Below are 18,696 nucleotides of genomic sequence, written 5' to 3'. Positions count from 1 at the left end.
CGCCCTCTTAAAAATACCCAAGATTCAACATGGCATTTTTTTATGCTTAGGTAAAAATTGTATTAAAACTACTCCGTCAGTCACAACAGCCGCTTCTTTGGCAAATTATCAGGCACTTGAAACCCCCCAAATTGCTGAAACACTAAGTAGAAATTGTTACTGTGTGTTGAAGTCTGTCAAACACTGCGACTCTCCTGGATGACTTACTTTATTTCTTTACTTTGAAAGTCCAGAAGAACAGGACTTGGTTGAGATATATAGGCTGTTTTATGCCCACACTGTGCAGCAGATAAGGTTATTTAACAGAGAAACAAAGCCTAGGGGATTCCTTTTTTTTGGACCACAGGTGCCATAATGAAGTGGTGAAAATTGAAAAGAAATGAGGAAAAAAGAAACGCAGCACAAATAATACAGTGGAGAAAGTTTTAAAATATGTATTACTCCTGTCTGTGGGGGAAGCACCTCTTTGGAGAAGTTCTTGACAGATTGAGTTATTTCTGTCTATTGGGTATGTATAAAGACATATTTATGGATTTATAAATCTTTTGAAGAGGGCTGTTATTTACCCAGTTGACTAAAATGGACTCAAACTGTGTAAATAACTGTTTAGGACATGCACTACGGGCCAAACGCTGGCACGGCTTACACATCCAGGCTTGCCAGAAAAGGCAGGCAGGGGAAACGTGGAAAAGCCGCTGCGGCCAGTTAATCCGTAGGCCGCACAAGGCCCGGCTCCACAGGTCTCGGGGATGAAGAACAGATTCAGCCGGGTCACGGTTGGCATGGAAATGTGCGTAAGTTGTTGCAGCAACACTTCTAGGTGTCAGTCTGCATTCAGCAAGGGATAAATCACGCTGCCAAAGACAACCCACAGGGAAGACTAAAGGTGGGGCTCCCGACACCTGTGTTATCAAGCTATGCAAGGAGAGGAAGGCGAAATCAGGACGGAGAGTTCGTACCCGCCCACGGTGGAAGTAACTGACTTCAGTTTTTTGGTGGAGAGACGAGGAAGGAAGGCAGGAAGACAAGAATCTTGTACGAACCATCAGGAAACTGAAAGTTTAGGTCGGATGCTGTACTGGGACCTCAACCAATCCTTTGACTCAGCCCTAACCTTTTGTCCCTCACCTGTCAGCTGGGGCTAGACCTGTTTCATCAGCTGAAATCCATCCAATGAGACAATTTATGTAAAAGTGGTTTTTAAAAACTAGGTGATGGTCTTTTATGAAAACTATAAAGAGAAACAATGTGAGTGGCATACTCTAGTAATGTCAAGGATCCATGGTCCTTGGTTACAATCAAATTCATGATCAAATTGGCCTTTGGAGAGCACTCGTTGAAGGAAGAAGAAACATGTAAATTCCTAATTCCTTGTTATGACAAGTCAGAGGGGAAAAATTGGGGTGAGGCGTTTGCCCCCAAAAAATCCTTTTATTGGATTACAGTGAAGAAACGGTAATATAACATTAATTCAAGCCCATGGTAGCTGTTCACAAGCCTTCGAAGAGCCGCAGCTCTACTGCCTGCCTGCTGGTGGATGGCGCATTTTTCAAAAAAGCCAGAAATGAAAGAGAAAAAGCAACAAACAAAGCACTGGACTGTGACCCCATGTAGCAATTTTGGAGTACAGGAAATAGAACAGAGGTTCCATTTACACCTTTTTGAAAACTCATGGTGTAAGATGGGTTCTGAAAGCAGGGCTTTTTACAGAAAGTGCTGACATCACCTTAACTACAGCACCGTGAGCAGCGACGCCACAACATGCGCGTGCACACACCTGAGAGAACAAGGGCCCCGCGGGTTTATGCTGCATACCATTTTCCAGCAAAAGTCAGAGGGCAGAGGTGGCCTCTTTCTGTCGCAGGCCTGAACCAGTGTACTACTATTCCAGGCTCCAGCTTTACTAGACTTGTAGTCGTGATGAAGTCAGCAACTTCACTTGGAGCAATAAAATGTCTCCAATGCTTCAGGTAGAGAAGTGAACCCCAGTCCAAGCAGCATTCATGGGTCTCAAAAATTTAACTTTCCTGTTTTTTTTTCCAATTAATCATGTTAAATATACTGTAGACTACAATTCCAATTGGTAGAGACCCCTTAAGCTTGAAAACAAAATTCTTTTGCTGTTTCACAGCATTCCGGTGCAACATGATCATCAAACCAGAGTGTGAAGTATGTGCCTACTGTGGGCTCCAACTCGGCTTCAATAAAGCTGTCTTTTTCTGTTCAGCTAGGGAACACTCTTTTACACGTGGGTCACATTAACTGAACACAAAAGCCACTGTCGTCCACCTCATCAAAAGCAGTGGGAGACACCTGGATACTCATTCACCCTTTTGTTGAAGATTAACTTCATGCTTAAACTTTACTTCCTGCCAGTTGTGGTCCAATGTGTACACCCATGGACACCCACATACACACACAGGCACGGGTAGTCAAAGAACAACGCAAATCAAATTGACCTGGTTTCTTTCCATTTCTTCCTGATTCCCTTCAGTCTGCCCTTGCAATGAAGTCCAGCACTTAAGAAATTCAGATTAGCAAATTCAGCAAAAAGGCTCCCGCCCAGGGAAGAGGGACACCCAACCTGGGTTTCTGAAAGGTCCACTGCCTTCTAAGTATCTTAAGACATCGTTAACTTGGAATCCTAGTGGGTGTTTCTTCATGAGCTCTTCAAAAGCCTCTAAGGGCAAATAATATGAGTTCCTATTCGTGTAGCATGGCATTAGTAGCATACTGTTTAGGCACATTCCAACTTCTAGTTCTCTAATCGCCCTCAGTCAGTTCACCGACCCATTTTATGGAGGGGGCCAGGTAACTGGCAGTTAGGCAGCTGGAATGGCAGAGAAGAAGAAAAGGATAGGGGGATCGAGTGAGATGAGCTGATTCTCCTGTTTTATGGGATTTATGTGCTAGGAAAAACTATAAATAGCCACTAACTAAACAATTCTGATTTTTTCAAGCCTTACGAGTGAAACAAATGGCAAAGGAGAACAATGAGAACACCTCCCCTACCTTGCTCACTGCTGTTGTCCCCGCTGTGCGATGTGTGGCCACCGCTGGAAGGGCCCGGGGTTCCTCCTGAACGGGTGGATGCCGTGTCATCGTGATCTCGATTCCAAGAGGGCTGTGGGGACACAAATCAGAAATCCAAATAGGGTGGCCTGTGAACCCTGGCTCGGCAGGCTGCCACCGCAGGACAACGGAGCAGTAGAAGGCCAGCGTGGACGACCATGCCACCTCTCCCAACCCCCTCACAGATGGTGCCAGCTCAGAGCTACTACGCTGGCACACTCAGAATTTGCCAATTTCTGCTGCTAAGCTGAAATAATATGTACAAATAGTTATTCTGTAAATAATTGCATGCTTTATGACCAAGAAAAACAAAAACATTCCAATCAAAGAAGGGGAAAAAAATGCTGCCACTTGATTCTGACTATTTTTAACATCAACCAACCCTCTGGCACAACAGCCTGCTACTCTGAAAATGCAAAAAGAGAGTGGTGGGCTCTAACACGGTGGTTTATAGCACCCTCTGCTTCACCCTAGAAGACAAACATGGCCTCGCAATTAGGCTGGGGTCCATAATAGCTAGTATGTGTCAGCTGTTTGCCGGATGGTACATGGCAAATGGACCAGGCACGGGGACAAAAAAGAAATGAGAATAACAATAGATTCACATGGACTGTGTACACTCAGCCCCATGCCGAGCCTTCATGTACTATTGAACGGAAAACAGATGTTGCTTCTTATCACTGGGTGCATTTGAAAGTAACATTCAGATAGAAAAAATTGGCTGTAAATTAAATTCTTGGGGAAAACAATCATGGTGACACTTCTCCCAAATCTCCCTTTATCACCAGAAAAGAGTTTAATTAGCTTTTAGTGCTAGCTTTCAAAAACAGCCCTATGAGTCACTGGTCACCCGCACAGTAGGAATGATGCAAAATAGAAGGCTGGTTCTTGGCTTTGTCCTAAAGGAAGTGCTATTTGTTTTCCAGATGATTAGTGGGAAAGCAGGATGATCTTGTATGTAAAATATGTCTACGTTGCTGCAGTCACAGAACGTCAATGGGTCACGAATGTGTCGCAAGTAGTGAAGTTTATCAGCCTTCCCAACATTTTTAATATGCCTAGCAAAAGCAAAGTGCTCTTTGCCTATTTCTTGAAAAGCATTTTTCGTATCGCAGAGAAGATAAGAAGGGATGAAGAGATCAAAATGTTTCAGACAGCCAGGGAGAGAAAAGTAAAGATCCCACCTAAGAGGCATGCTCTATAAGAATCAAAGGAAAAGACTGAGTATTCCTGAAAAGGATGCTTGTCTTCAACCTATCCTACACCCTTGGCCAGAAGATTAACACCACCTGGAAAATTAAATAAAGTCACAGGAAGATGTGCCACTTGTACATTGGACTCAGCCATTACGTTTATTCTCAAAAACGGTGCTAATTGATCTGCCCATTCTATGATGGAAGGATATGTGAACTGTGAAAGAAGTGCTTTTGACAAACGTGCATTCTGCAGCATACCAGAAGAATGCTGTAAGACGTAATCTGGAACACATGCTCAGAATGCAAACAGTTAATGCATAAATTTTCAGTTTGCACAACTGCAGCTCTAAAAGGGGGACTTGTTTATTCAGAGCTCTGCAGAAAGAACGGTACAGCACCCAGGGGACAGACAATGCCAGGCACAAAACCCCGGTGCCTCGACATGTAAAAGGATGTTTTTCTATGTGCTACAAATCCCACTTGAAAATATAATTAGAAGGAGAAAATGGCAAACTATTGCATTAACTGTAATTGAACAAAAGACCAGCAAGGCATGTGGGAGGCTGCAGGAACCCGTGGGAGTTTCAGGATGCACGAGATCCTGCGAGTGACATCTCCTGGGCACTCTCATTTTATTTATGTTGTCCCTCACTACTATTGTTGACTGGTGATCTGACTTGTAATTAATAGAAAAGCTAGTGATAACAAGCTAAACCACAGAGCAACAGACTAACCTCATCAGAAGCACGTTTGTTAATCTGATTAAGACTAGGACTCTAGAAAGGTGACTTAGAACCAAAGAATTACTCCAAGCCATACAGAAAACTGTCCTCCTTTATGCTACAACAGACCTGATATATTCACTATCTTTTAATGAGCTCCGCTGATTTATTCAGCTCTGCTCTGCTCCCTCCCCCACTTTTCTACTGTGCAGGATGTAGATTAATTCAATGCTTAATTGTTTAGTAAATTCAATTTTCCACATTCTATTCTGCATAGCTTTAGCTAAGGTTCTTAAATCTTCAGCAGTGAGCCCTGAGCCCAGTGTTTGTGATCTGTGCCTACCTTTTTTCATCGCCATTTTTCTTCATCCACCACTTAATTCACCATGAAAAGATTTTCCTTGCTGGAAATTCTGATTCCGCTATGATCTGTGAGGCATTCCGATTCACTGCATTTCCATTGTGTTGAGTCTTAGATGCCGGGCTCCTCTTTTCTCACAGCTATCGCCACATTATACAGGCATTCATGCAAGAAATGTTGGATTCCACCTCAGTTTATCCAAATTTTGTGCAACCTATATGTTTAAATTTGTGTGTTCAACCAAAGGTAGGAGCCAATATTTTCCACCGAATGTCATTCTTCTCACAGCCTTGCTCTTTCCGGGAAGGCCTGTGAATACTGAATACTTTCTCTGAAATGAAATCTAACTTTTGTGGTCCTCTCTTGAATTAGCATTTTGGATATTAGCATTTCAAGAATGGTGTCGTCATATGAAGCTGAGCATTAGGAGAATCCACAAGGTTACCAAAACAGAATGAGAATCATGTTTAGTTCAGTTCATTAAGCATGATTAAAGTCTAAGGACCAGAAATAGCTCATGAATTCTTTGAGTATAAATATGTAAGACAGCTCTAATCAGAAAGAACTCCCCCCAAATCCATCCACTGGAGAATCTCAGTTACAACAACACATCTCTGTGACTCTATGTGGTTACAACAAACATCATTATTATTTTTAAAATAAAATATGTGCATTTGATTATGTACATGTATCTGTGAAGCTGTGAGTTGCTTGGGGCCACTTGTAAAATAAGGCTGACAGAATGAAACCAGTGATGCACTGCATTAGATGTACAGTGAACCTTAGTCATGGTTCTAAATTAAGTTCCAAAGAGGCTTTTTTCTTCAACATATGTAATTTCAGATTAAGCAATGTCTATGTTCTCATCTACTGAAAGTCCATTAAGACTAGAGGCCCTAAGTTGAAGTCCATGGACCTTTCAAAGAAGACTTCAGGGGAGTCTTATTTTAACAATAATTGCGTTTAAGTGCATACTTGCATTTTCCCTCATCTCCAAGAGATGTTCACTGAGCTAGATGAAAAAAAATACAATGGGGCTGGAAAGGCCTTTGAGATCATGGAGTCTACACTCTAACTTGACATTGAGAGCCAACCCTCATGAGTGCTGAAAACAAGGATCTTTAAAAGTGAGGATAAGCTAAAGTTCGTGGAGTGGTATTTTTTATTTATAAGGCAATTGTAGTCGTATCTGGTAATGAAATAGAAGCAGTGCCCTCCTTGGCTGCAGGCTCCTCCAGGGCCAGGCTAGTATCTGAATCTTCCCTTCCTGTCCTTTCCTGGCTCAGCACTGTGCAGGGTGCACACTCAGCACACAATCAGTGCTCAGTGAACTAAACTGAATTGTCCATTAGTTACTGTTCCACCAGGAGTCCAACGGACCAACTTCCCAAACGATCCTTGCTCCTGAATGAAGCTATCCATTGGTGGGTTCTTTTCTTCTTCTTTCCTTCATAATTGTTTTCATCTATGCCTTAATTTGGGGTGTACTTCAGGTCTTCATATCACTTTTCACGTTTTTCTTAAGCAATTCCTTTCACTATCATGCTGAGTTTTCACCCATATGCTACAAAAATTATGTCTCTGGCTCTCTTCTTTGGTCTTTGGACTTGTATGGCCAACTCCTACTAAACCATCTCCACACAAAGGTGTCCATATGGCTCAGCAAGTCCAGAGTTAATTCCCCCCACAAAACCGCCTATGCATTCTCCAAGAACAAAGTTCTTGATCCGAGTAGTATAACCCCATCCATCCATGGTATAAATTTCAGAACCGCCTGTAACACAAATTTATTTATTCTCTCTCTCCTTCCCATCCAATCAGGCATCAAGTCTTACCCATTTTTGACCCTAAGTATTTCTCAAATAAATTCCTCATTTTTCATTTTAGTGGTTGCTGTTCATGCTAAGGCCCTCCCAGTTTTAAGGAGTTCAAGTAAAATCACTCTTCAGCTTTAAGAGAGTTCAATTCCACTAGAATATAAGCTTCATGAGGATAGGACCTGGTGTCAGTTTTGCCCACTGTTGCATCCTGCATATCAAGCACAGCACCTGACATATGGTTGGCACTCTGAAAATGCCTGTGGAATGAACTAACAGCTCCCTACTGCCTACAGACTACAGTGTAGGGTCCTTTGCCTGATAGACAAGGCTCTTCATGGTCTACCCCCTGGGGATCATTCCTTTCCTTGCTACTGGTGCTGCAGCACATGATCTCTGGCAGGCGTGTTCTGCTTGTCTCTTCAGGCCCATCCTCACCCTTCCTTCCTGCCTGGAACGCCCTTCTCTACCCTGCCTGGCCCCAGCCCCTGACCACCCCCTACTTGCTAATTAAGTCACAGCTCAGATATTACCTCTCCTAGAATGCCTTCCCTGATACACATATGCACACACTTCCCCCAGGATGAGTCAGCCTCCCATCCCCAGAGCACATAGGCCACCTGACGCACACCTCCATCACTCCACTCTTACCGTGGTCTGAGGCCCTGCTGTGCCTGTCTACATCCCACGTGATCAATGTTCTGAAGTCCTGGACTATGTCTTAGCTACCCTCCCACCCTTTGTCCCAGGAAAATGTCTATGCCACATTAGATACAAATATGTTTTTGAATAAATAAATGAAAAACTTAAGTGAGATATAGAGGATCTCTGTGTTAAACTGTCACCTGATGCTACGATCTCCTATATTAAATACCATAAAACATCTAAAAAAGACCTGCATGATTTAAGAACATTATCACAAACTTGCATTCACATAAACACACACCTCTACAAAATATAGTAATACTCAGTTGTAGTATAACACAGTCAAAAGAAAGAGAACTTGAAGCTATGTATATCCCACTTTGAAATCTGACTACACCACCTCCATGGTCTTAGGCACATCACAACCCCCCTAACTCTAACGTCTCTAACCAGTAAATGGGGATAAAGAAATACTCCTCTGCAGACACAATGTATATAAATTTCCAGGCATGCAGCAAGCACCCAATAAATGGCAGCTACTATAGTTCTTAATGTAACAACATAGGCTGACCTAGTCAACCCTGAAATATTTACATACAGGTGTATTCAGTTTATAGACCTTCTGGAAAGAATGGTTAACCGGAGCTGGCTTAGCGTGCAGCTTGGTATGCCTTGGGCTATCTCCCAGCTGGTGTGTGCTCAGGGAATGCAAACTGATCTTATTTTCACCTTCAAATAACATGATTTTACAGGTGGCTTGCTCCTCCCCACCCCATCAAGTCTAATTTGATCCCTGATATTTATAAATCACTTTACAGTATACAAAGCACTTTGACATATTTTCTCACTTGGTCATTCATCACATCAGTATGATGCCAGAATCTTTTTTTAGGCCCAAAATAGTGGGGTTCTTTCATTCAAATTTTCTGTACTACCTGTCTCATTCAAAAAGGTGGGTAAACTAGAATCTGGTGATCCTGACTTGGAAGAGGCCAACTAGCACCTACGTAAAAATTGATGAAATAACCACAGTGTTATTTAAAGTCAGTCTGCATTTATCAATAGGCAGCTTTCTCTTTGGGGAAGTACATTTGCGTTTCAAACCACCAGAGTCTCTTTAGTAAATGATCCCTGGGGGGCCTAAAAGAGCTGGCTCATCTCCAAAAGTAAATGATCCAGTCTCTCCAGATCGGGAAAGTCACCAGTCCACGTGGAGAACGCACCAATGCGCATGACGCTCCTGTGTACACTTGCTCATATTCCCACACCTCCCCATGTCCGTATGTACATGCACGCACACATCTGTGCTTGGCCATGAAGCACAGCAGACAGGATCACTGAATGCCACCATCCCACACGGACAGGGCAGTCACATCTGTTTAGTTCCCCTCCCTGAGACATTTTCACCTCTGCCTAAACAACATCTCCTAGGATGCTTAAAGGCACAGAGCTTCAGCAGATATGGTCCCTTATACATCTCTCAATCAATAAGGCCATCTGAGTAAAAGAGACCACAGAGACCCACACACAGAGGTGAGTGCTGAAAGTCTGATGTATTGACACTCTGATTTGAAAATCTTAGTGGCCCCCGTTTGCACCTGCTTGATAACCAGAACACATTATATTCAACTCACTCAACACCCAAATAGCACCTAGGATTTGCTAGAGCCTGCTCCTCTCAAAACATACTCCCCTCAGGCTATGCCTACCCAACTTCAAATTCAAGTAATTCAGAAAAAAAAGGAAAATTATTTATGTGGATTTTGACAGAATCCCTTGAAATCATTAAACAAGTTTCATTTAACCATGACAATGACAAGATGGAGCAGGATGTTTTGCCTTCACACGGTAATACTGCCCCCTTACCTTTTAACTTTTAGGTCTTTTTAAACGCCAGAGACTCACAGATTGATACTTCAGTGAGCACACATTCCATGGATTCAGGAGTTACATTCAGGAGTTACATAAATGTGCTTGGGAACAGTCTGGAGATGAAACCTTTTCTAAGCCCACACTCTGCCCTGCTGACCAATGCACAAGTGTGGGGAGGCCGGTGGCTGCTGTGCCTGAGGCACCCCTGGTGGTGGCCCCACAGGTGTCCCCCACTGAGAGGCCGCCTCGTTAGAAGTTTATCTCCCTCGCACACTTCCGACTTTCTCCATCCACTCTACTCCTTTTTCTCATTTCCTTCCCTGTCCCGCGCTCACAACCTGGCATTTGCCAAGTCCCCAGGGCTGCCAGGGTTCTTGTTGAGCCCCTTTTTAATGCTGTGATAAAATGTGCTTATTACCCCACGTAATAGAGGCCTGAGGGCAACTTGGGTGACTCAGGGCAGAGGGTAAATTAGTGGTAAGACAATAGCAATCCAGCACCCCCTCTCAGGATCTGCGGCTCTCACCAAAACACCGCACTTCCTCTTCTCACCATTCCAGGCTGACCGTATTTGCCACTGTGGACTTCTAATCTAGCAAAGCATCTCAGTGATTATCCAGTTACCCTTCAGTTATTGTGCTCACTGCATTGTGCCAGACAGGATCTTTACAAACAACCTCAGTGTGTCTAGTTCTGCATCAAATAAGGTAGATTTCTAAAACCCTGACAACTTAGCAACTGTGATATATTGCTTTAAATACACATGCACACAAACACATACACGAGATCATATGATAGTAGTCGTGGGTAGTTTGTGGAGGCAGAGACAGCGTCTGTTAAATTGAGTTCTATATTTCCCAGTTCTCACGTACCACAAATAAAACCTACAAAAATGATAATTTTTCAAACATTGAATCCTCTGTCTCTGTGTAATGAGGCATGTAGAGAGGAGAAGAAGAATTTTTGTGCCTTGTTGTGTGTTTTTTTTGCCTTTAGTGAAAATTCTCCAAGGAGTAATTTCATCTTTAAATGAAAGGTTTTGTATCAGGTGATTGTACGAGCACCAGGAATCTCTGAAGGCTCAGGTTCAGACACAGGGAGCCACACAAGAGCACACTGACGCTCACGCCCACACGCATGCACCACGTGCAGGGGAATCGGGTGAAAGAATGCAGATAAAACCTAATTTTAATGTTACATTGCAATGAAATGTAAAGCAGCTTGGAAGTCCACTACATTTTTTAAATTCACTAGCCCTTGAGCACAGCTCGACCATGTACTCAATGTTGAGAGCGACCATGTCTAGCTCTCCTCAAGGCCAGGTCGCTTTGCGGGCAGTGAGGGCAGGGCCTTGGGAAGCTCAGGCCCAGCACCATGGGTCACTCTGCCAGTGCTCCTTAAAACCTGACTTTCCCACAGTCTGACATCTTTTAGGTCCCAACCCTGATGCTCTCAGGTTGCCACTAATCTGCACTGTTGAATTCACCTGTCCACAAAATTAAAAATGGATCGATAATGCTAAGCAATAGTCTACAGATGTAAAACACCACCAAAATACTCCAAAAGCTTGCCATATGAAATTTACGCAGCACTGATACATTTTGCCCAATTCCTTTACATTGAGAATCGAGGGTGGAACCACCCCATGGTGACCCCACTGTGGTCTCAGAGGAGAACACAGATTCCTACATGGGGTAGGTGCTTCCACACAGAGTAAAAGGAAAAGAACAGTTACAACCAAAGGGCAACTGCTAACAAGAACTGACAACCAGTTTTACACACACACACACACACACACACAGTCTTAAAATCAGAAAGTAAATGAGCAATTCACAAATTATTCAGTTGCACTGAATGTTCAAATTCTACGGTTTATTGTAGAGAAAAATCTCCTAAACAGAAAAGAAGATAAAGCCTCATGACACTAGGAATCTTAGTCTAAGTACTTATTTATGTTTTAATAACATTTCCTTTTCCTATGCTATTGTGTTATGGCTGGCATGCTATTAATAAAAATATACTCTTATATTAAATTATTTTAATGGCTCTATGTGCTTCCACCCTTAAAATCATACCTGTGAACTGTAGTTCAGAGTTAAATGTTCAAATTAAAAAAAAAACCCTCTAATCCAACTGGTACCATTATATTTCCCAATATTTGTACCTAAATATTTCATATGTTAATCTTCATTTATCTGTTAAGAGCTTTCTGCTGAAACTCAGAGTATTTTCTACCATTTCTATTAGGAGTGGCAGAAGAATCTTTAAATTATGGCAGCATACCTGGAGTTATAAAATCCCTTTTATAAGATTGCTTGCTTCCCAATGTTTTATTTTACATTTGTAACTTGGTATTCAGTGCTCCTCACTCTGCAAACATATTAAGATAAAATAAACTCAAAAGTGTCTTATATAAAACAACTTCAAACCACAAATTTTCTAGGCAACCATCCTAGTAAAGAGAACATCTGATAACGCAGAAAACATTGTATCCCAAGTACAAAGTAGATAATGAGACCTCGTGAGCAACTGGACCTGAGCCATGTGGCATTTGCTTGCAGAAATGTGGGAAAAGTACTGAGCACAAGATCTGCACATAACTGTTACTTGAAGTTGAACTCAGCAGTGAATCTGCAGTAACTCACTGCGCTGTCTCAGCAACACAGCTGAGGGGCCAGTCTCCTTTGACACTATAATGAAATCAGAACAATAGTGATCCTCCTAGTAAAAATTAAAATGATATTTTTTAAAACTCGTGATTAAAAAAAACAGTCAATAAAAAATACCACTCCATTAACAACTATTTGATCTTCCCTGCCCAGGTCAAATTCGTGTTGTTGATGGTTGGGCAGCATATAAGTACAAAGATATAATGCCATTTAATATACCATACTGTTTATTTAGGGGTTACTATTTTAAATGCTTTACATGCATTCTTATTTAATTCTTACAAGTAACTCAATAATGTGTGTTCCATTATTATCCCCATTTTCAGGTAGCAAAATTGGGGCTCCTGGAGGTGCAGACCCACCCTCCCCCGCGGAGCCTCGGCTGGCCAACCGCCAGAGCTCCAGTTCGGGGGTGTGCACACCTTCTGCAGCCCCTGCTGGCCTGCAAGGCTACGTCACCAAAAGTTACAGTCAGTGCACTGAATGGCCCTTTCTCTAGTGTTTCTGAAATTTTCTCTATTCTACTTTCAGTCTCTCAGAGCAGGAAATCCACAGTGTTTTGTGAGGTGGGGGTTGGCGGGGGGAGGCGACACACAGCCAAGAAGTAATCTTGTTTTACTCAACTACCTCATGGCACTACCTTTTGGATAAAAGAAGCATGGAAATTTACATTGACCACTGGTACCCACTAACAATGAGCAGTAGCCTATTTTCCAATTTCCCTGTGTTTTTTCTTTTTGGAGAACCTTTTTCTATTTTCAATCAACTTTTATTTTTTTAAGTACCCATCATTCCTTCAGGATCTCTAAATCCTTAAGCTCTCAGAGTGTTAAATTTGAAAGTGGGGAAAGTGTTATTCCTTCCTTCCTTATTTATCTTTGGGCAAAATTTATCTTGGACTTCCTCAAAGCATCTTGAAATTCACTTCGCATTTCTGGTTCCTTGAATGGCAAAGTTCTCTGTATTTCAAGGCACCTAACTGAGAAATCAACCAAAGCAACTGTGAATCCCAGAAGCAGGGGGCCAAGTTATACTGTTCGGGCACTTTTTAAAGAATTCCAGTCAGTCCAAATGCCGTTCTCCAGCCATACCCAAGGCTATTATTCCCGATGCTGTTCATACTATTTTAACAGTTACAGAGTATTTGGAATATTAGATGTACACTACAAGTGAAGAAAAGCCCCATAACTGATTTGTTAATGGTTTATTCTCCTCTTTTTCTATTGGCATGTTCTTTACATGCCCTCAATAAACACTAAACACTCAAGCAACTCACCATCATGGTGGCAAGCAAACCTTTAGAATATCGAAACAGTAGAGGGAAGAACAATGCACCTAATTGAAATGGCAGGGTAATTTGGAAAATAAAATTAAGTTGCTACAAATTCCAAATTCCAGAATAAAAATGTTTATACTCACTCAAATGCAGACTGATACCGGCTTTGAATAATTATTAGACTAAAAAATAGTTGAACATCAACAGCACATTTGATGTGCAGACAACAAGCACAATCTACACGTCTCTATGATTTGGGGCAAGATACTTCTCTTGGTGATTTTGTTACTGAACACAGCTTGTAAAACCCCAGAATGGGCTCAGCCACCAAACACACAGCTAGTGTTAAAACTTCCAGGGACAATATTCTTCAGAAAATGTAGAACATATTAATGGACAGAGAAGCATGCTGAAGGAAATAAAGGGGTTAAGTGATTCTGCTACTTAGTGTCTTTTTTCCTTCAAAGAAATAAATTTATCACCAAGATCAATTCAAAATGTAATATTCCTGATTCTCTTTGGCAGAAACTAGAGCCAAAAAAAAAACTTTGACAATTAAAATGAAAATAGAAAAATGTACATGCATCTGGAACTCTGAAATAGAAACAAGTAATGACTCTATAAGATGATATTTATCTGTACACTGAGAGTAACCTTATTATCTACTTAAGTCTATTCCATTTTTGGCAGAGAGGCCACCCATATCTGGCAAAGATAAATTCCATATGCTCTGTAGAGTTATAGCATATTTCCCATAAATAATGTATACAATAGACTGTAAATACATCATACATTTATCTGAACTGTTCAAGAGTGAAGGGCGGGGTGGCTACTCATGAGGCAGCATCTCCTATGAATGGCCAATTTCAAACAAAAGTAGCCTTTAGTGGTGAGTTAGTTATCACAAAGTTCTTAAACTAGCATATTTTTAAGTGGGGGTTTTAAAACAACTCCAGATCTAGTGGGAACTTCCACGTAAATGTTCCAACTAAACTCAAAATGCCCCATTTAATTTTGCCGCTTAAGTTTCTATTCTGTTTGCAGCAACATAGCTAATAGGGTCATACCTATTTGCTGCAATTTTTAATTCTCTCTACACTACTGGTTTTTACGATCAGTAAAATAACTAGATTTAAAATGTAATGTGTGAGGTTTTGCCCCATGAAATACACAGGGTTTTTTTTTTCTTCCTTCAGCATGAAAAACTTTAAAATTGCAGTGAGTAGAAAGAAAAGCTATCTTGGAAAAAAAGAGCCCACCCACACTAGTCTGCTAGGGCTTCAAACTGTAAAAATTGTGAACACCTGCCTGGCTGGCGCAGCTCAATGGATTGAGCGCAGGCTGCGAACCAAAGTGTCGCAGGTTCAATTCCCAGCCAGGGTACATGCCTAGGTTGCAGGCCATGACCCCCCAGCAACTGCACATTAATGTTTTTCTCTGTCTCTCTTTCTCCCTCCCTTCCTTCTCTAAAAAATAAATAAAATCTTTTTTTAAAAAAATTGTGAGCACCTACCCCCAGAGTACACCCCTTTAGAAGCCCTACAGACACACAAACTATTCCCATTTCTTGTAAACAGTGTAAGTATGCCTTTATAACCTCAGACATTGTACACCATTTAGCTGGAAATGAAGTTTTCAAATCGCTGAGGAATAGTTTCTGAATAACAGAAAACACTATAGGTCACAGTTAATTATAGCTTGTCTATCAAATTAAGTTAATGTTCAAGAACACATCCAAATAGTTATAGAGACATTAAGAGGAGTTTTATTGTCAAAGAAATTCTTATTCATTCAGCTTCTAATAATTTTAAAAGAAGAGAGATAAGCCTTTTACAAGTTGGGATGGGATGAAAAACTCTGGGTTTGCAATAAATTGTTCCTTTCATTGTCCTTTGATAACTATGTTGATTTCATTATAAACTTCATTTTCCAGAGTTTCATAATAGTCATAAACACACTTCACTTTAAAGAGTTTCAGTGGGACATAATGTGAATGCAAATGCAGAACGAAATGCAAATCACGGAGGTCTGGGACCAAATATGGACTATCAGTTAAGAATACAGCCACTGAAAACAAACATTTAGGCCTTAAGAGGAAGAACACAAAGGGGCTGATATGAATCTTTATATCAAGTATTCACAGCCCTGGGGAAAGCAAGCAAGAAAAATTGTTTTCAGCTTTTCACCTAATTGTAAAGCACAGGTTGGGAATATTTGATGACTTTGGTCTCCATTCTTTCTCATTCTAAAGTGAGTACCACGCTTCATCTTCTCAGGCAAATAAACCCACAAGGTACCCAAAGAGGGAAACCAGATCTGGCAGACTAGCTGGAGATCCAGTCAAAGGCAGAGAAGGCTTACCAAACAGCAGAAAAGAAGAGATCAGAAAAAGAAAGCGCTGTAGTTCTGCCTTGCTAAATAACAACCAACAACTCAGATATTTATGAATAATAAACATGGACAATAAACATGCTATCGGTGGGCATTGTGAAGACTAAGGAAAAAATCTACAGAAATGGGAGTTCACCAGCAACACAATTAACTTCAAGTTAGCATATATTGTCGGGGAATAATTCTAATATCACTCAAAATATTATTTATTTACTAACTACTATCATCTTAATGAATCAAAATAATGTATGTTTCAGTGCATTGGGAAATTTAAGACTTTGTATTGTGTCCGCCGACTAAAAAAAGTAGCAAGACTATAAAATGTTACTTAAATGTGTTAAACTCATAAAAAATTGTGGTGGCTTAAAGTATTACCTAGTAAACCTATTAGTAGTAACAATATTTCCTTTCTGTGGATAAATACAATTCCATTTAAGTTTTTTAAAGAACCATAACATTTCACACTCCAGGTTCTTTACCTCATGATTATAATCCTGTAATTGTAACTAGAGTCATGAAAAGTATCAGGGGAAGAATCAATTGTAGAAATGTATTTTCAAGAATTAACGTAAAATTTATTTTTGCAACTTATTTATTTACCCTCCATCTGTTTATAGTAGTGCACATGTTATGGGAAAGCCGTGGCGTGCTTGCTGCATACCTTAAAGACAGTTAATGGCTTAGTTCTGGTTATAATTTGTATTTAACTGTATATACTCATGATACCAATAAACAATGAGTATGTAATTCAATAAATGCAGAAATAAGCTTATTTCACCAGAGAATCACTCTTTATGGTATATTTTAGGAACCCTAGACCAAGAAGTACAGAAATATAAAATAATTTCAAAAGATTTGCGCTGTGCTGTTTTCCTCTTACAAGAACATATTTCCTAGATTAAGAAATGCTATTTGGAAAGAGTGTTCAGAGAGAGTCTAGTAAAGTGTTGCCAATTGCTTTAATTTTGCACACATGAATGCATTAAACGGATTGAAATTAGATTCTGGTGACAAATATCTAAATGGCTATATTCTTGTTTATTTCACATGGTATTCCTTATACCATTAATTAAAATGTCAAATTTCTAAGTGTGGGAAATCCAGAAGTTACCTGATAAAGGTAGACTTCTTGGAAAGGTTATTTAAGACTCCCAAAAGCTTTTCCAAATTTCCATAATCCTGAAATCACAGCACATCAAATTAAGGATAGAGTGAAAAAGTCCCTTTATCATCTACACTCTACACACATCCTCATCTGCCTGGCTTTTTCAAAACTGATTTTATACCCACTAGATTTGTTTATAAATATTAATAGCAAGATACCCAAACTTTTACCGAATCCCAAAAGTCAAACATTGGAATTCTTGTTAAAGTTCAAATGGGGAGGCTGGATCTCGTGCTTCGGACCTGACTTTGGAAAGAGGTAGCACAGCCTGACATTTCCCGAGGAGTGAGGACACCCAGCCCCCGGTGGCTGGTGGCAGTGTTACTCTCTCCGGGGTTCTGAGAACCTGGACGTCTGACATCAGTTGTCAGCGACACTGCCACATGGCTTCTGTCTTCATTTCTTTATTTGGAAAAGAATACTTCCCCACAGTTTTGATGTAATTTTTAAATGTTAATTTTTTGTGCTCAGGAGAAATGGCGATTTTTTTTGTTCCATAACATAAATTCAAGCACTGCTTTAATACAAATATGACAGATATCATAATCCAAAAAAGGCCACATAAAATGCTGCAGTGGCAAACATATAAGACTGTGTCACAAAAACGACTGAGAACAGTGTCAGTTTACTATCCTTCAACTATCTCCCTGACAGTGGAGTCAAATAATGTTGAATTATAGACCTTCATACAGGAAGTCCTATTTCGTGCTCATTTTTGATCCTCTCCCTGCTAGTCCCTATAGGAATTTGGCCGAATGCCAACTTTCCTTTAAAAGTTTCTGTATACATATTTGGGTTGTGTTTGATGATTAAATGATCATCTATTAAAACGTTCACATTCCGTGTTTGTTTGACATATTTACATTTCAGAAGAAAATATTGCTATTGCAATGGAAAGTATAATATTACCAAAATGAAAATACTTCATTTGAATTCATGTTGACGGCATTTTTATTTATGACAAGTGTCTTAATATAACTTGTTATGCACTCTTCACAGCTTCTCCAACTCCACCTGTGAGGGAAGGCGAACTAGTTTTACAGCCTATCTACTTGGCCTTAAGAAACCGAGGTTTCCCCTGGCTGGCATAGCTCAGTGGATTGAGTGTGGGCTGCGAACCAAAGAGTCGCAGGTTCGATTCCAGTCAGGGTACTTGCCTGGGTTGCAGGCCACAGCCCCCAGCAACCACACATTGATGTTTCTCTCTCTCCCTATCTCCTTCCCTTCCCTCTCTAAAAATAAATAAAATCTTTAAAAAAAAAAAGAAACCGGGGTTTCTACTATGAGACCACAAATAGGCTTTGTTTTTAAGAGTATAGAGTTTTACTGCATAATTTTCCCTCCATCACCCAGCAACAGCTGTGTTTTAAATCTTTGGGACTACGACAAACATTTTAACATTTAAACACTTGAGTGTTTGAAAACATAGTGATTTAAAATTTGTTTATTTTCAAAGCTGGACGATTATAGCATGATATTTCAGTGACTTTTTTGAAGGCAGGGCCCACAT

At 40.6% G+C, this 18,696-nt stretch overlaps 1 protein-coding gene across 2 annotated transcripts in view; it reads right to left on the bottom strand.

Annotated features, from left to right (window-relative positions):
• Positions 1–18,696, bottom strand: part of MEIS1 (Meis homeobox 1) — a 129,830-nt gene that overhangs the window by 98,260 nt on the left and 12,874 nt on the right. For both annotated transcript variants that reach the window (XM_028517643.2, XM_028517640.2), the window contains exon 7: positions 3,013–3,124. In XM_028517643.2, coding sequence (XP_028373444.1) covers positions 3,013–3,124 — 112 coding nt within the window. The remainder of the gene's footprint in view (positions 1–3,012; positions 3,125–18,696) is intronic.

Source organism: Phyllostomus discolor, chromosome 6 (assembly GCF_004126475.2).
Source record: "Phyllostomus discolor isolate MPI-MPIP mPhyDis1 chromosome 6, mPhyDis1.pri.v3, whole genome shotgun sequence".
Lineage (NCBI taxonomy): Eukaryota > Metazoa > Chordata > Mammalia > Chiroptera > Phyllostomidae > Phyllostomus > Phyllostomus discolor.
The sequence above is the reverse complement of the archived record's forward strand: the minus strand, read 5'-3'. Positions and strand labels throughout refer to the sequence as shown.